General features: G+C 39.9%; 1 protein-coding gene across 1 annotated transcript in view; it reads left to right on the top strand.

Annotated features, from left to right (window-relative positions):
- CPXM2 (carboxypeptidase X, M14 family member 2) overlaps positions 1-18,450 on the top strand; it is a 119,433-nt gene that overhangs the window by 76,972 nt on the left and 24,011 nt on the right. The window contains exons 10-11 of the mRNA XM_072995429.2: positions 6,498-6,677; positions 10,065-10,362. Coding sequence (XP_072851530.2) covers positions 6,498-6,677; positions 10,065-10,362 — 478 coding nt within the window. The remainder of the gene's footprint in view (positions 1-6,497; positions 6,678-10,064; positions 10,363-18,450) is intronic.

Below are 18,450 nucleotides of genomic sequence, written 5' to 3'. Positions count from 1 at the left end.
ATTTCTCTTATATTCTTGTTTATACTCAACCTATTTTCATAGTAGTGGCTGCTCCGGTCCCTCACTAATGACACATCTGCCAAAGTCTACTGGAAGAAATAACAATAAGAAATCATTTGCTTGCACTAGGAATGGAGAAGTTCTGGAGTTTGAGGAACCAAAATTCCATCTCCAGAACTCATTGCCAGGACTCATGGCAAGCAGCAGCACCACCCTGACAATACAATGCACCTGGGGGCAAAAAAAAAAAAACCCTTTGTAAAATGCAAGCCGTGAGGTTTACACTGAAACCACAGCTCCAGGAGGCTTCCAGAAGTTAAAAAAAAAAAAAAAAAAAAAAAAGAGATATTTTTTAAAAAATAAGACCTGGGGGGTTCAAAACAGCCACTGAAAACTCTGGCATTAGAGCAGTCTGATTCTCTGTCAACTCAGCATATGAGCAGTGATACGAAGCAAATGTTTTTGAACTGCATTCCACTGATTTTACACCATCTCGACCGGTAATAATAGAAGCCCATACATAAGATAATAATGACAAATGGTAACAAGGGCAGAAAGAGCAAGGAAAAGGACGTAGGAGGAAAGGATAACAGATTAATGTGGATGGATGCAGTTTAAACTTTTATGTTTAATCAGGAATAAATTTGGACATTAAGATTCATTTATATAAATATCAGTGACGTAAGGGAATCATTCATGTTAATGGTAGTGATTAAGTGGATCAGTGTACCTTTGTTGGGATCTTTCCAACCATTTCTCTTTTAGTCGTCTTCTCCTACTGCATAATTTTATTCACCTTTATATATAGCTGAATTTTCTTCCAAAGGATGAAGAAAAACACTGTCTTAGTAACAAATATTTTCTGAGTTTTCTCTGAAAATTCATACTCATCACCAAAGGTTAGCATTCAAAGACGACGCAGAAAAAGTCAACCTCTGGCAAATTCTAATATAATGGGCAATATCCTGCTGCCAAATATGGGGTGCAACTAACTACTACATGGGCATAATTGCCCAGCGCACTCTGCTCATCTCTAGCTCATGGTTGCATGATCCAGAGATTGTTGTGTTGCATGAACCGTGGGTCCTTCTGCTTGCAAAGTGTTAATGTATTCCTCCTTGCTCAAGTGGTTAAAGTAGTGAGACTGTGTATGCAATAAATCCTTCCATGCAGGTTGCAGAACAAAAAAACCCAGTGGATTTAGCAGTACCTCAAAGTGAGCATTAAATATATTTTACTATAGCTGCATAGACTACATATAGCTATAGTGACTTCATATTCAGATATTCTTAAATGTGCTTACTCGTGTGAGGAGGGGAATGCGGCAACTGACCCCTTCCACTACTACCTTGTTCACGTGTAAAGTGATGGAACAGGAGAGGGTCTTTTTTGTGTGTTCAGGCTCTCCATGCAAGCCAAACACAGGAGGATTAGGAGTCTGGTTCCTGTGGAGAATCTTCACAGATAAATGAGAGGAATCTTGAGAGACATTGCTTCATGTGTGAATAAAGCAATGGTGAAAGGAGGTGGGACTAGAGTAGGCTGTTTCCCATGCTGTATATTGAGTAAACACTCTTAATGATAGGAATGTGAAGTATACTAGGAAAAGTCTCATTCTTAACAGTTTTCCAACTTTCACCATGCCAAAATTACTCACCAGGACTTCTCAGTGCATAATCAGATTTTCTGGGATTTCGGCAAAATTGGATTTCCATTTATTACATATTTTTAACCTGTCTTCCTTATGTAAGAAACTGCCAACTTCTCCACATCTCAGTGCTCTTTCTAGGGAATGCAGTGCAGGAAGGATTTCATTTAGCACAGGAATTATAATGCTGTGCAAACTAGTGTTTCTGCCAGCCAAGAAATGACCATAAAACCTCCAAGAAGTCATGCAGGATTTCTTTTCAAAAAAATCTTGTGTAGCTTTACAGTTCTTACTGTGAGAAAGAAAGAAGGTCCCTTCCCCACCCCCTCAGCCTCTCAGTAAGAGCAAGAGGCTTTAACATTCACACCCCTACTTAGACATGTCTGAATAGGTTTAAAGTGCTGGTGGCATACCACAGCAACTGTATTTGACAGCTTCTAAGTCTAAGACACAATAAGCTGGCTGGATAGCTCAGTGATTAAGTATCTGGCTGTGTAGCCAGGAGTTGAGAGATTGGTTCCCCATTGCGCCTCCAGCAAGAAGAGCTAGCTTGTGTGGCCTTGGGCAAGCTACACAGACCCAGTGCATCCCCAGAAGAAGGGAATGGTAAACCACTTCTGAGTATTCTCTACCTGAGAAACTCTGAGAAGGGTCACCATATGTCAGAATTGACTTGATGGTACATCATCATCATCATCATCATCATCATCATCATCATCATCATCATCATCATCATCATCATCATCATCATCATCATTATTATTATTATTATTATTAGAATTAGAATTATTATTATTATTAGAATTATTATTAGAATTATTATTATTATTATTAACCCCAATGTTTTTATAATTTTGACTGTGCCTGGTGTTTTTTAATCATAATCATAATCATAACAAAGAAGACAGAAGAGCCGTTAGATATCTGTTAGTCAAATGCAGTGAATCAGAATGTGCAATTTTCACGCCTAATTTTAATTCCAAATTTCTAATGTCATATTTTGAGGTAAGGCTTTGATAGCAAAATCCAGATTTCACAATGTAAGTATTCTGGTTTTGTTTCAGTGCTAATTCCACATTGCTGTTACTGACCTGGCTTGCCTTTCTTCCAGTAATTCACTTACCCCTAATTCACTTGCCATCGTAATCAACACACCAATATTTCTTTAAAGCCAAATTGCTTGAGAGGCACTTTGTGCAATTTAAAAGAGTGATCAGGAGAAATAGGAAAGAAGCTTCTCATAAATGTTTGCTGTTAAGTTATATTGAATTTATTTCTTTTACACTGTAATTAACTTAATAGCTGAAGGTGTACAGTATATAAACAACCATGGTTTATTTCGTTGGGGCATCTTTTTGCTTTCCTTTTAGTTCAGTTACATTGTTTCATTCTAAATGGTAATGGCAGAATAGTATTCACTTTTACTTTTTTTTATCCTTATTCAATTAACAACCTCCAGTCATAGACTACAGTAGGCAAACATGAGTGGAAATATATTTTTCACTAGTGGTGAATTTTGGATATTAAATATTCGTACTACATCTTGTGGCCCCCCAATAGCTTCTCCAAGACAAAAGGGATTATTTTGCAGAAAGATTAAACGTAAAGAAGAAGATGGCATAGTTGTTTTAGTGAATCTTTTCCAACTATGGAAGAGGAATAAATCTGAAAATGGGGCTAATACTATTTTCTGTATAAAGCCCCATTTTAACACTTTGCTAAAAGCGTTAAACTTTTAGCAACCACAAAATGGTGGCCAGAATCTTATTGTCTGGGCACCATTTTGCATAAGGAAAATTGTGTAGGTCTTGGCAGCAGGTTGCTACTCAATTAATGACATTCTGGTTTGTTCCTGAGTGTGCACCCAATTGTGTGATTGGCAAATGGCCAGGAACAGCACTAGCACCTTGGTAATTACTGGCAATTTGCTGGCAAAACTTAACACAATTTGCTTTTTGCAAGCATACATTGGTAGTAGGATTCTGGCCAACACATTTAATCATTCATTTACACAAGGCTTTCTTCAAAATAATACCCATGCAGAATTTACATGCAGTTTAGATTCAGATGATGTTTTGGAAGTAAGGAAGTACAGTTTTGCTCTTGTGTGTGTTGAGACAAGATGCCATGACATGAATATACTTTACTATGAAAAAGCCTTCTGGCAGAGTCCAGCATGGAACATTGATGGACCTATTTTTAAATAAAGACCTTGATTCAAGAGATATTTGTATAATTAACGAGCCTTATTTATGGCAACCAAAATCTCCAGTGAATGTTAGAAAACATAGAGATATGAAGAGTTCCACAAAGTGATACAGTGGTGCCTCGCTTAACGGGTGCCCCATTTAACGACGAATCCGCATAGCGATGTGGATTTTGCGATCGCAAAAGCAATTGCATTGCGATGTTCCCTATAGGGAAAAATCGCTTTACGATGATGGCTTCCACCCCCATCATTGCAAACGCCCCATTTTTGCACAGCTGATCGGCGGGGCCAGGGATCTTAGCAAAGGCCCCCCATCAGCTGTGCGAAAATGGGGCATTTGCGATGAGGGGGGGAGGCGATTGTCCCAGAAAAGAGCTGGGAGCCATCTTCTCCGCTCCAGCCCCTCCACCTCCCCGCCTTACAGCTGATCCCAGCCGCTCTTAGAAGCTTGCCCAGCAGGTAAATAGGCAGTGGAAATGCACTGGGGAAGCCTCTGAAAGCGGCGCTTTGCCAGTGTGGGTGGGGGTGGGGGTGTGGCAGGGGCAGGCCCGCCACCCCCCACCACCCCTGCCACCCCGCGCCCCCCGTGGCAAAGCACGGCTTTCAGAGGTGCATTTTCACTGCTGAAAAAGCCCCAGGAGGCTTCTGAAAGCGGTGCGAGGGGGGCTCTGGGGGCAGGGGGTGGTGGGCCTGCCCCTGCCACATCCCCACCCACCCCCACCCACCCCAGCAAAGCACCACTTTCAGAAGCTTCCTGGGGCTTTTTCAGCAGGGAAATGCACCTCTGAAAGCCCTGCTTTGCCGCGGGGGGCGCGGGGTGGCAGGGGTGGTGGTGGGCCTGCCCCTGCCACCCCCCCCACCCCCATCCACCCCACCCTGGCAAAGCACCACTTTCAGAGGCTTCCCCAGTGCATTTTCACTGCCTATTTACCTGCTGGGCAAGCCTGGGCAAGCTTCTAAGAGCGGCGCGGATCAGCTGTAAGGTGGGGAGGGGGAGTGGCTGGATCAGAGAAGATGGCAAAATGGCCACCCGCTGTGTTTTCGCCCAGATTCCTCATTTACCAGCCAGCGAAAATGGCGGCCGGATGGGGGAATCTTCGCTTACCGGTGAGTTTAATGCATTCCTGTGGGGTTCCCCCCCCCCGCATAGCGATGTTTCCGGATAGCGACATTAATCCTGGAACGGATTAACGTCGCTATTCGGGGCACCACTGTATAGTCTTGCCACTGCTATTCAGTTTGTACTTTGACAACATCTTTGGAGAAACATCTACTTCTTCAAAGGACAACATCATCATTGATAAAGAGGAAGTAAACCTTATTGGTTAAAAAACCTTTGCTACTAAATTGACACAATGTAATGTTATGGTTTAGAGCTGCCACTGCTAAACTCAGAATAGTCATGATGATGTCAAGCTTCCATCAGAAGAGAGAGGCAAAAAGAAGAAAAAAAATGTGTTGTTCATGCCTTACTTCTCATTTTAAAAAAAACAACCAAAAGTATATTTTAATGAATGTGTTTAAAATCCAGTAGTGTCAAAAGTAGAGTGGGCCCACTGAGTTACCACTAACTTTGGTGGCATACCTCCTTTGTGTCATTGATTCAGTAGGCATACTCTAGTTGTGAATTACTACTGGATTTCAGCTAAGGTCTCCAAAGTCCACTGAAAGAGTGTTTTAAAAGTAAAAGTAAACATCATTGACCACACACACAAGTAATGATGTTATTATTTGTTCCATTAATTTGCAAAAATAAGATGCCTATGTATCTTTATCTCAAAAAGTAGTATAGGTAATGTTATTACTTCTAAACTCTGTAATTAAATTATTGCTTGAATGATAATGAAAATTTGAAAAAATATTGCAGTATTAATTACACAGTACCTGAGAAAAATGTATGTCTTCCCTCCTTACCTAATTTAATTTATATTGGTGGTTTTTGTTCAGATGAATAAAAATATGAAGGTGGCTCAATGAAATATTTGAAAAAACACACAAAGAAACAGAGAGCTCTTAAATACAGTACAGTGTTTATGAGAGGAGCTGTGCTGTGCTTGGAAAATCATACATAGTATTCACAATTCTCTAAACACTTCCTAGTTCAATTAATTTGACAGATATGCTGTTGTCATTTCACCGTGGTGGAGAAGTCATTTTAACCTCATTTTGACCCTCTCATGATAGTTATCATGTTCCGGTGAATAAAGCTAGACTAAAACTTGGTAACAGATTGGATCCAGTCCATATTTTCAGGAAGACATGCACGATTTCCCTTTGGAGGAATGGGAGATTTTGAGAAAATTTTCTTTTTTGCCAAGGTATTGAAAACTCTGCAGTTGAAATATATCTGTAGGCATTTGGCTTTTAATAAAAGCCAGGTTTAATAAAAGCCAGCAGTGTACTTCCACAAAACTTTTATGCAACTGCCAACAAAATGTGGGGGATGAAGTTGAGGCCTTGGTGTGCTTGAAAAACCTGTCTTACCTGGAGGAGTGGGAGGAAGTCCCGATTCCTCTGATAGAGCAGCAGAATCCAGTTGAAGCTGAAATGGGATTCTGGTGGAAGCTTGACACCACAGTCTCTCTTTAATGATGGCAACTGTAAAATAATGTGCCAAATATTTTGATAACTGCATTACAGGGTTCAGAATTAGGAGGCTGGTCTTTAGGACGATGGACACAAGATGGCATTGATATCAACAATAATTTCCCTGACTTAAATACGCTACTCTGGGATGCTGAGGATCGCAGGAGAGGTCTGAAGAAAGTCCCAAATCATCATATACCAATTCCAGAATGGTACTTGTCTGAAAATGCTACAGTAAGTATAAACAGCACCAAGGATAAGTGCCAAGAGAAATCACATCTCAGTGTGAAATAGTTGGGGATGATTCTGCTTATTTTCATGAGACATACAGTGGAGAAGGATTGAAAAGATAGTCACTGACAATGGCTTGAATTAAAAAGTAATAATTATGCTAGTAATTCATGTCTCTAGATTAGATCAATGTAGTTTAATTATTTATTTATTTGGCTTCTATACTGCCAATCTGGCTACTGGGTAGTTCTGGGAAATTTACATATTAAACATACACAGTTCCAAACAATAAACATAATAGTATAAAATCAAAATAAAGATAAAACAACAAACAACTTAAAACAATAATTAAAGTAATATAAAATAATATACAGCAAGATAGCGGGACTGATAGTATAAATGTTGGGACCAATCACTGTAATAGGATATTGCAATCGAGGTGTTGTAAAGTCCAGGAAGGCCTGTTGAAAAAGCCATGTTTTTAACAGTCACTTAAAAATTTCCAGTGAAGGGGCCAGGTGGGTTTCAGGCAGCAGGTTGTTCCAAAGCTGCGGAGCCACCACTGAGAAGGCCCAGTTTCTGGTTCTCTCTTTCGGGCTCAATACTCTCAACCGCTCAGCCTGAGAAGATCGTATGGGGCTGGCAGATCTCATCAGGAGGAGACATGTTGTCAGGTATCGAGGTCCCAAGCCATTTAGGGCTTTATAAATTAACATCATCACCTTGAAGCTGACACGGAAAAGGATGGGTAACCAGTGCAAGGTGGCCAAGCTTGGAGAAATGTGTTGATGTTTCTTGATGCCACTGCTGAAGTTTGCATAAGATGGGGAACACCAAGTAGAGAGCATTACAGCAGTCTATTCTCAAAGCTACTGGTGCATGAACCAGCATGGTGAGGGACCCAGTGTCAAGGTAGGGATGCAGCTAGGCAATCCATCTGAGATGGAAGACCACAGAAACTATCTGAGGCTCCATTGACAGTGCTGAGTCCTATAGTACTCTGTAGCTGCGAATCTCATCCTTAGCAGAAAGAGTAGCCCCCACAATGGAGAGTGAGGCACCCAATCCACAAACACTGGGGCACCCACCCACAAGATCTCCGTCTTGTCTGGGTTCAAACTCAGTTTATTATCCCTCATCCACCCCAGCATGGCATCCAGGCAACACTCAAAGGATGAGACAGCATCCTCTGCAGAATGTTGGAAGGGCAGATAGAGCTGGGTATCATCCGCATATTGGTGACACAAACTCCAAAACTCCTGATGACCTCCCCCAGGGGCCTGTTTATTGATCACGGGCCCACTATCTTTGCTGTGAGTTGTTCTGTAGTACTTTTGTCAATGTAATCTGCATTTTGGTTTTATTCACATTTTATCCTTTAGATTCAAAGGCTTCCAAATAGTTCACAAAGAACAACTTTGGCTAAAAAAATTCCACTATGTGTGCAGGGGTGGGGGCAGTGACTCTTATATAATGCATTAAACGCAGATCACAGATGGCGTGTGTGAATTGCATTGTTCATTAACAATGCAACAATATTACTTCATTTCTGTCCTGTTGAAACACTGAGTATTATTTCCAGTCGCTGAATATACCCCACGTGAAATGAGGAGAAAGAACTTAAGTAAACCCTGTTTATAGGATATTTCCTGAAACTACTTAGCTAGCATCGTTTATAATATATCAGTTTCCTTTGATCTGTTTCCTCCCCTCTGTAGCAGTTTAGTGCACCAGTTTCCTTAGCAAAATCTCCAGTATTTTAAAGGAATAAATGTATACTGGCAGCTTTTGGATTATAAACTACAAAAGTGTGGCAGCCGGTGCACAGTGATTGCTATCACTGTTTTGCTCTTGGTGGACAGTGTTTTTTCCTTGTTTTTTTCCTTGGTTTCCACTGTTTTTTCCTTGGTGGACAGTGACTGCTATCACTGTTTTGCAATCAGAATACAAGTATCAAATGGTAGTGGCATGATATACATTACAGTGTGGCTGAGAACTGCGGGTGTATTTGCTGAGTATGGTCCGGTGCAAACATAAGGTTTCTTATTGTCTACCATTCACATGCACAATCTTTCAACCTCCCTGTTCATGTGCTGAATGCTGCTTCTCATCCTTCTCTCCCCCCCCCCCGAGATTATAGTACAGGATTAAATCTCCACTACACCTCACTATAAATTTGGAGGATTTGTTCTCACCTAATGCTTTATGCAAATATCATGCACAGGTGTAAAAAGCTAAGCCTTATTTGTCACGAGCTGTTGTGGGGTAGTATCGTTGCTAAGAGACTGGAAGTTCCACTTCATTTTGGCTCTGCAATGAATTCACTAGGTGGTATTAGAAAAGTCAACCTCAGTCTACAAAAATTGTGACAATATCTATAATTTAATTACTGAAATGTAATACATAGCCATTTATTAGAACATGAGAAACGTGATGTACTTTACAAGATATTTGCATGTATTTTAAGAAGAGAATTAGTCATACACATTGTGAGCATTGGAAACACCATGTAGGTCAATCATCAGCACTTTCCTACATACTTTGTGTGATAGTATTATTTTTTATTATTGCTGGTGCTAGTGCTAGTGCTGCTACTAATACTATTACTGTTAGGTGATCAACTACCACAGTTTCCCTAAAGACCTGCAAGGAGTTTTGACCATTGAATAAACACTCCTTTGTAATAAGCTTGCCTTTGGATCAGGTCTGCAACATTGCATACTGCTGATTTCACATTTGATTTTACCATTTTTTTTTTTTTAAATCCAGGCTTCCTGTCAAAAAAATTGAGTGGTCAAGGCAGCTAACAATTAAGTTCTAAAACATACCAGGCAATAAAAATAAAGTACAATAAACAATAAAAAAGGAAAAGGAGGAAAAATAAAGAAAACATAAATCATAGGTGTTATCACGATAGGCTGAATCAAGGTAATATAATTGCTGATTTTCACTAGCTAATACTTAACCAGTTGGAAAGATATTATATTTAAGCTGAAGCCGAGAGTGGATAAAAGATTACCAATATGAATTCTTCGGTGTCAGTGTCTTTTGTTCCCTGGGACTGAGAGAAAGAGACATGCAGCTTTCTCTTTAGACTAGGTGCTGGTTTAAGCTCTAAAGTATGTATGGCTATCCTTTAATGGTTTTTGGGAGAAAACAACAGGATCTTTTTACATGGTGATTTTGTAAATACGGCAGCTCGGAAGATTAGTTTCCAGCAAAATTAACATGTTATCAGCTCTGGTTATGAAGCTGCCCAGTCACCTGTTTCAGTCCTCAGCTGACTTTATTTCATGTGACCATTGTTTTATGCTAAGATTTTTCCATGCCTAATGCTGTGGCTTTAACCTCTCCCCCCACTGCCCCACATTGCTGTATCTTCCCATCCAGGTGGCAGTTGAAACACGATCTGTGATAGCATGGATGGAAAAAATTCCATTTGTGCTTGGGGGCAACTTACAAGGAGGAGAGCTTGTGGTTGCCTACCCTTACGATATGGCCCGGTCCACATGGAAAACTCAGGAGCATACGCCTACCCCAGATGACCATGTTTTTAGGTGGCTGGCATATTCCTATGCCTCCACTCACCGACTGATGACAGATGCTCGTAGACGAGTCTGCCATACTGAGGACTTCCAGAAAGAAGATGGAACTGTAAATGGAGCTGCATGGCACACCGTTGCTGGAAGTAGGTATCTGTGGACTGTTTTGTATTTTAACATTCTAAAAAGTCATGCATGTTATTTTATTAGAACACTTTTGTTATAATGGCTTTCACACACCTATGCAGAAACCCTTTAACGACTGTCTGATTGTGTTTTGCAAGATGTCCCTTGGATTGAAGCCAATGGTCACATTTTCATCACCACTGATATGTTTTCTGTTGGTGGTTCTCACTCTGCATGTATAGTGCCATGGACAGTATAGTAAATGGCGCCTGGCGCAGGTTAAAAATAGTGAAGGCTAAACATGGTTTCAAACAGGTGGCACAGAGATTGATAAGAACTAAAATAATAGCTATCCAAAGAAAGTGAAGTATTGCAATTGAGAGGAAGGTTTTGTGTGGGTCAAAGATGGGCAGAGAGGAAAAGGAGCAACGGAAATACAGTAGTGTTGAAATTCTGGAGAGCTGATTTCCAGGAGCTCAGAAAGTTTTCGTCTTATATCTTAGTTCAATGAACAGTGGCTCAGATGATCCTTAGCAAATGGTAGCCCTGATTTACTGGAGCTCTTTGCTCAGTCTGCACAGTATTATAAATCAATTGTTCTCTGGTTGTTGTGCAATTATTAGGCTTCTAGTATCTGAGATAGTGAACTGACAATGTTAAAGCATGAAAAGAGCTACTAACACATAACCAGGTAGAAATGTCTGTCTTAAAAACTAGGAACACCTGCAAAAACATGCTGTAGCCACCACCATTATAGGAACATGTATGCACGCACACTTGTGCACAGATGTAAACGCAAATGCCTGCACAATCTATTTGTATCTATATTCAGGACAATTTATGAAGTATTTAAAGCAATTAATATAAAATGAAATTAATTTAAATGTAAGTCTGAACCTGTTAATGTAACAGCAATAAAAAAATCATATTTAAAAAATAAAATTAGGCATATGCTCATTTTTATTCCAGATGTATATATAGTATCTATATGGAGTGCATATGAATTCAAGCAGTTATATAGCATTAAGAAAGCAAACAAAGACTGATAGATGTTGATTGTATTACTATTATTCTCAAAGACTAGTTTGGAATACAGGCCACAAGAATACTGAGGAGAAGGTTTCTGCCCGTTGTGTGTTTAAAGGTCTTCTCAGCCTTGCAGTCTTCCTACGAGCCCTCCAGGGTATTTGACAACTGCAGTTGATCTCGCTGCCTCAGCCAGTAACATCTATCTCCTTTTTCCCTACCTAAAAGTGGAAGAAAAAATAAAGAAAGAAAGAAAAGGAAGAGGAGACATTTTGTAATGCTTTTGGCTTTCAGATCAATTGGGAACCAATTAAGGACACATTACCCTATAAATAGGCCTTGACAAATATTGATGTGTGTGAAGTGCCTTAATGTGCACAAGTATTGCACAGACTTCAAAGTACCTCGTTTAAACTTACTGTGAACCTCAATATATACTAAGCAAACTTGAAAACACCTCAAGGAAATTTTGGTTGCCTATACAAAACTAGAGACTGTATCTTCCTTCATTTAAATTAAAGGGGTCAATAAGGGGAGTTGCTGGGCACTTGAAAGACCTTTTACAGAAATCTGCATAAAAGTTGCTGGTGCTAATTCCTTTTTCTGTATGCAAACTTAGAATGCCTAGAATTAATTTAAATTTCACAAAAGTAAACAAAAGGAGTTGAACTGCCCATAATGGCTAAACATAATAGGTGCTGCTGAAGTATAATACATCTGAAAGATTTGAGAAACTTGCATCAGTTTTTGAGCACTCCCTTCTCTGAGATTAAGAAAAGTACCATAGTAAGATTCTGCTCAGTGGATCCAATTCCTGCCAGTTGGATTGTGATGCTTGTACAATTGTTGCACAAGGATAAGTCTTCTTCAGAGAGATTACTGCTTGTGGAACAGCAACACTAGTGTGCTTATATATATCTTTATTAATATAATATATACAGACAAATGCAATGTGTTCTAGTGGCATGCACTATACAGTATATGAAAATTATGCTAACATATCATTAGATGAGGCAAGTGGCCAGATTTTCTTCTGAAATCAAAAGTTCCAGTTTGGGATAAATCCCCCATAGCTTCAAATATCAGATTTTCTTCTTACTTTTTATCTCCCTCTTCAAACTTGGCTCCCAGCATTGGTCATATACAAAACAGACAATAGCCTCTCACAGAAAGTTCTTATTTCCATGGAAATACAAAGCTCCAGAATGGAATGTCCAGAAGATAGAACAAAGACGAGTGCCATGCACAATCCAATAGAGCAACTGCTTTACCACACCTCAGGAGGGACGCGGTGGTGGCAAAACATGTAACAATTTCAATTTAAAGCAGGAGTGGGCATTTTCAGAGAAATTGGGCTCAACCTAGGATTCACTGCCTCTTCATGGATTGCTGCCTTGTCATGGCGAAGGGGCTTGAATAATTCAGAGAAGCTATGGGCTATGCCATGCAGGGACACCCAAAATGGACAGATCATAGTGGAGAGTTCTGACTAAACGCAATCCACCTGGAGAAGGAACTGGCAATGCCACTCCAGTATCTTTGCCAAGAATACTACATGGACAGAAACAAAAGTCTAAAATATATGATGCTGGAAGATAAGCCCCTCAGGTTGGAAGGCATCCAACATGCTACTGAGGAAGAGTGGAGGACAAGTACAAGTAGCTCCAGAGCTAATGAAGTGGTTGGGCCAAGACTGAAAGGACACTCAGCTGTGGACATGCCTGTAAGTGAAACGAAAGTCTGATGCTGCAAAGAAAAATACTGCATAGTAACCTGGAATGTAAGATCTATGAACCTTGGTAAGCTGGATGTAGTCAAACAGGAGATGGCAAGAATAAACATTGACAACCTGGGCGTCATTGAACTCAAATGGACAGGAATGGGCAAATTCAATACAGACAATTATCATATCTACTATTGTGGGCAAGAATCCCCATAGAAGGAATGAAGTAGCACTCATAGTCAACAAAAGAGTGGGAAAAGCTGTACTGGGATACAATCTCAAAAATGATAGAATGATTTCAATATGAATCCAAGGCAGACCTTTCAACATCACAATAATCCAAGTTTATGCACCAACCACCGATGCTGAAGAGGCTGAAATTGACCACTTCTATGAATAGTTACAACACCAAAGAAAGATGATGTTCTCATTATAAGAGACTGGAATGCTAAAGTAGGGGGTCAAGAGATAAAAGGAACAACAGGTAAGTTTGGCCTTGGAGTTCAAAATGAAGCAGGGCAAAGCCTAATAGAGTTTTGTCAAGAGAACAAGCTGGTCACCGCACACACTTTTCCAGCAACGTAAGAGGCAACTCTACACATGGAAATCACCAGACGGGCAATACCAAAATCAGATTGATTATGTTCTATGCAGCCAAGAATGGAGAAGCTCTATACAGTCAGTGAAAACAAGGCCTCGAGCTGATTGTAGCTCTGATCATCAGCTTCTCATAGCAAAATTCAAGCTTAAATTGAAGAGAGTAGGATAAACCACTGGGCTAGTCAGGTATAATCTAAACCAAATCCCTTATGAATACAGAGTGGAAGTGCAGAACAGATTTAAGGAACTAGATTTGGTGGACAGAGTGCCTGAAGAACTATGGATGGAGACCCGTAACATTGTACAGGAGGCAGCAACAAAAACCATCCCAAAGAAAAGGCAATGCAAGAAAGCAAAGTAGCTCTCCAACGAGGCCTTACAAATAGCAGAGAAGAGAAGGGAAACGAAATGCAAAGGAGATAGGGAAAGATACAGAAAATTGAATGCAGACTTCCAAAGAATATCAAGGAGAGACAAAAGGCCTTCTTAAATGAATAGTGCAAAGATATAGGGGAAAATAATAGAAAGGGAAAAAACAGAGATCTGTTCAAGAAAATTGAAAATGTTAAAGGAACCTTTTGTGCAATGATGGACATGATAAAGGACAAAAATGGTAGGCTCCTCACAGAAGCAGAAGACATCAAGAAGAGGTGGCAAGAATACAGAGAGGAATTATACCAGAAAGATCTGGATGTCCTGGACAACCCAGATAGTGTGGTTGCTGACCTTGAGCCAGACATCCTGGAGAGTGAAGTCAACTGGGCCTTAGAAAGCATGGCTAACAACAAGGCCAGTGGAGGAGATGGCATTCCAGTTGAACTATTTAAAATCTTAAAAGATGACGCTGTTAAGGTGCTACATTCAATATGGCAGCACATTTGGAAAACTCAGCAGTGGCCAGAGGACTGGAAAAGATCAGTGGACATCTCAATCCCAAAGAAGGGCAGTGCCAAAGAATCCTCCAACTACCAAACAATTGCACTCATTTCACACGGTAGCAAGGTTATGCTCAAAATCCTACAAGGTAGGCTTCAGCAGTATGTGGACCGAGAACTCCCAGAAGTACCAGCTGGATTTTGAAGGGGCAGAGGAACTTGAGACCAAATTGCAAACATGCGCTGGGTTATGGAGAAAGCCAGAGAGTTCCAGAAAAACATCTAATTCTGCTTCATTGACTACGCAAAAGCCTTTGACCATGTCGACCACAACAAACTATGGCAGGTTCTTAAAGAAATGGGAGAGCCTGACCACCTTTTCTATCTCTTGAGAAATCTATATTTGGGACAGGAAGCAACAGTTAGAACTGGATATGGAACAACTGATTGGTTCAAAATTGGGAAAGGAGGACAACAAGGCTGTATATTGTCTTCCTGCTTATTTAACTTATATGCAGAATACATCATGCGAAAGGCTGCGCTGGATGAATCCCAAGCTGGAACTAAGAATGCCAGAAGAAATATCAACAACCTCCAATATGCAATCAATACCACTCTGATGGCAGAAACTTAGGAGGAATTAAAGAACCTCTCAATGAGGGTGAAAGAGGAGATCACAAAAATGGTCTGAAGCTCAACATCAAAAAAACTAAGATCATGGCCACTGGTCCCATCACCTCCTCTCAAATAGAATGGGAGGATATGGAGGTAGTGACAGATTTCACTTTCTTGAGCTCCATGATCACTGCAGATGGTGACAGCTGCCACAAAATCAAAAGATGTCTAAAGCGATCACAAACCTAGATAGCATTTTAAAAAGCAGAGACATCACCTTGCCGACAAAGCTCCGCATAGTCAAAGCTATGGTTTTTCCTGTAGTGATGTATGGAAGTGAGAGCTGGACAGTAAAGAAGGCTGACCACCAAAGAATTGATGCTTTTGAATTGTGGTGCTGGAGAAGACTCTTGAGAGTTCCCTGGACTGCAAGGGGAACAAACCTATCCATTTTGAAGGAAATCAATCCTGAGTGCTCACTGGAAGGACAGATCCTGAAGCTGAGGCTCCAATACTTTGGCCATCTGGTGAAAAGAGAACACTCCCTGGAAAAGACCCTCATGTTGGGAAAAGTGTGAAGGCAAGAGGAGAAGGGGACAACAGAGGGCGAGATGGTTGTACAGTGTCATCGAAGCTACTAACATGAATTAGACCAGACTCCAGGAGGCAGCGGAAGACAGGAGGGCCTGGCGTGCCCTGGTCCATGGTGTTACGAAGAGTCAGACATGACTTAATGACTAAACAACAACAACAGGACTCACTGGGAACTCAACTAGCCCAGAAAATGAGCAAATTTATGGAAAAAGATAGAGCAACATTGCTGCATGTCCATGCCTAGTTTTATGTCTCTCTGTGTGTTTAAGGCTTGAGGTTTCACCTCATTTTATTAGAAAAAAGTATTCCCATGTTTTGTTTTGTTTTATTTTATGCACAGGGTGATCACAGAGCTGCTGTGCCCTTTCTTGTTTTTTAAAGCAAAGTGTGCAGGGAGTGTATGTATTTTCAACCTCAATTGCTTGCAACGTGAGATTGCAGTTTGTCTGTCTGTCTGTCTGTCTGTCTGTCTGTCTGTCTGTCTGTCTGTCTGTCTGTCTGTCTGTCTATCTATCTATCTATCTATTTATTTATTTATTTATTGCTGCCACTGCAGATCACTTATCTGGCCTTTCGACTCAAAACTGGATATATATTTGCACCAAAACATTATTTAAAACAAAAAAATTTAAATTGCTGGATACATATGCCTAATTTCCTCATTTGTGCATACATTATACATCTTAATTCACAAATGATTATTCACTCATCAAATTTATAACTTCAATTTTTAAAGCGCTTCACAAATCAGATTGTGAATTCATTGGATGGACTTGTGTTGCTATCAACACAAGAACTGGATTTATCTCTAATACCTAACTACTGTTTGATTTCTTTAGCTAAAATTATTACTTTGGATTTGATTCATCAGAAGAGTTATATTGTTACATTATACTCTAACGATTTGAATCCACTGTTTTGAATAACTGAAATGAGGGTTCTAAAATACTGTCTCTAGCCACTCCCTTTCCATTGAGTTGCTCTCATGTACATCAGAAATCATCTGAGATTAATGCACATTGAGTGGAATTAACTAAAAAGTGCTAATTGAATCAAAGTAGCTTTTTACACACCATGTATTCAATAAATATCTGAATCTGTTACTCCCACAGTTTATCTGCTACATTAACCCATGATCTACTCATCAATAAAATGTATCTAAGTATAATTAGATCCATTTTATTCCTTTGTCTTATTCCCAGCAATTTTAGTTCATGTTTATTAATCTGTGGTTTGGGCTGGTAAAGTCAATGCTTCTGATTGAATAAGCCGACATTTTAATGGCATGAAAATATTTCTGTTTCCTAGAGTTAAGGAAAGTGATGTCCAGTCCTACTTTTGTACTCCCATATCATGCCAGTAATATAATGTCACCTGTAAAAAGGCATGAAAATTAGGAAGATAGTAACACAATTGAAATGAAAATTAGTTTTGATCCAGGAGGTCAGATAAAAGTGCATGCCATTTGTGCTATATAACAGGAGAGAATTAAGGAAATATTGTAGGGATGCTCTCTTTAAAAGGCCACATCTTCATTGATATCAACAGGGGGAAAAAAATCTTCTTTCAAATGAAACAAAAAAAACTGGTTAAATTTAGTCATAAAGCCTGATTAATAGATCAAAGAGTAAGGAGAAAGGTTGTTTTAATTAGTACATGCTTTCAGTTTATGAATGTAATCAGATTCAAAGTAATTAAAAGAATGACTACATGTTACATTTTCTTTTCTTTTTCGTTTTTTAAAGTTCCGTGTAAAAATGTAAAGAAAACATCTCCTGGATTCAGGATTTTCTAATCTGTTATGTTCTGTGGAATCCCAGTAAATTCAAACCCTTTTTTGTATGTTCAAATACCTTCAGAAACAGGGTACAAAAGCCCCCAAAATTTAATATCTTATAAAGATTATTACGATTTTTGTTGTGGCTTTCAAAACCATCCGAGAAGGTGCTTTCAAAATTAAGTGAATGGTGGGGCGGGAGGCAACTGTTCTGTTACCAAGGAGGGAAATAGTCGTGGCAAAAAGGTTATTTTGCTGACTATTTGGACAGGCTCCAGTCTCTGTGGCTGACTGTTGAAATGGTAATACAGCTTTGAGTGTGCTCTTATGAGACTGCAGTCTTCTTGATCCTTGAGGGAAATCACATTTCTGTTACCTGAGCAAGCAGAAGCAAGCAACAACCAACTTGGAGATGCAGTCCTTGACAAGAGTAGAGCACACTTCCCAGTGGAAAGGAATCACACCCACATTCCTTATTCTGTGCAAATATGAAACCTTGTGTTTCATAGATAAATACTGTACACTGAGATGAGAAAGAGAACATGCATCCTAATTCTGTCTGATTACAGTGGGGATGCAGGAAGTCATGATTGCCCCCTCATCTCTTGAGAACAAAGGCAAGATATCTCCTCTGTCCTCTCACACATGGGGTGATGTAGGACATGTGAAAAGGAAGAAAACTGCATCAGCAACCCTAAGAATATCAGTCTAGTCAGTGGTTGCCAATCTTTGGTAACCCAGATGTTCTTGGAATTCATTTCCACTAGCTGTGCTGTCCTACATTTGTGGGAGTTGCAGTCCAAGAACACCTGGACTACCCAAGGTTGGGAACCACTGGTCTAGGTTGAAGAAAAGTCAGTATAAATCAGAATGGGTAAGAAGAATTTAGGAAATCCAA

This window comes from Pogona vitticeps, chromosome 3 (assembly GCF_051106095.1).
Source record: "Pogona vitticeps strain Pit_001003342236 chromosome 3, PviZW2.1, whole genome shotgun sequence".
NCBI classification, from domain to species: domain Eukaryota; kingdom Metazoa; phylum Chordata; class Lepidosauria; order Squamata; family Agamidae; genus Pogona; species Pogona vitticeps.
The sequence above is the reverse complement of the archived record's forward strand: the minus strand, read 5'-3'. Positions and strand labels throughout refer to the sequence as shown.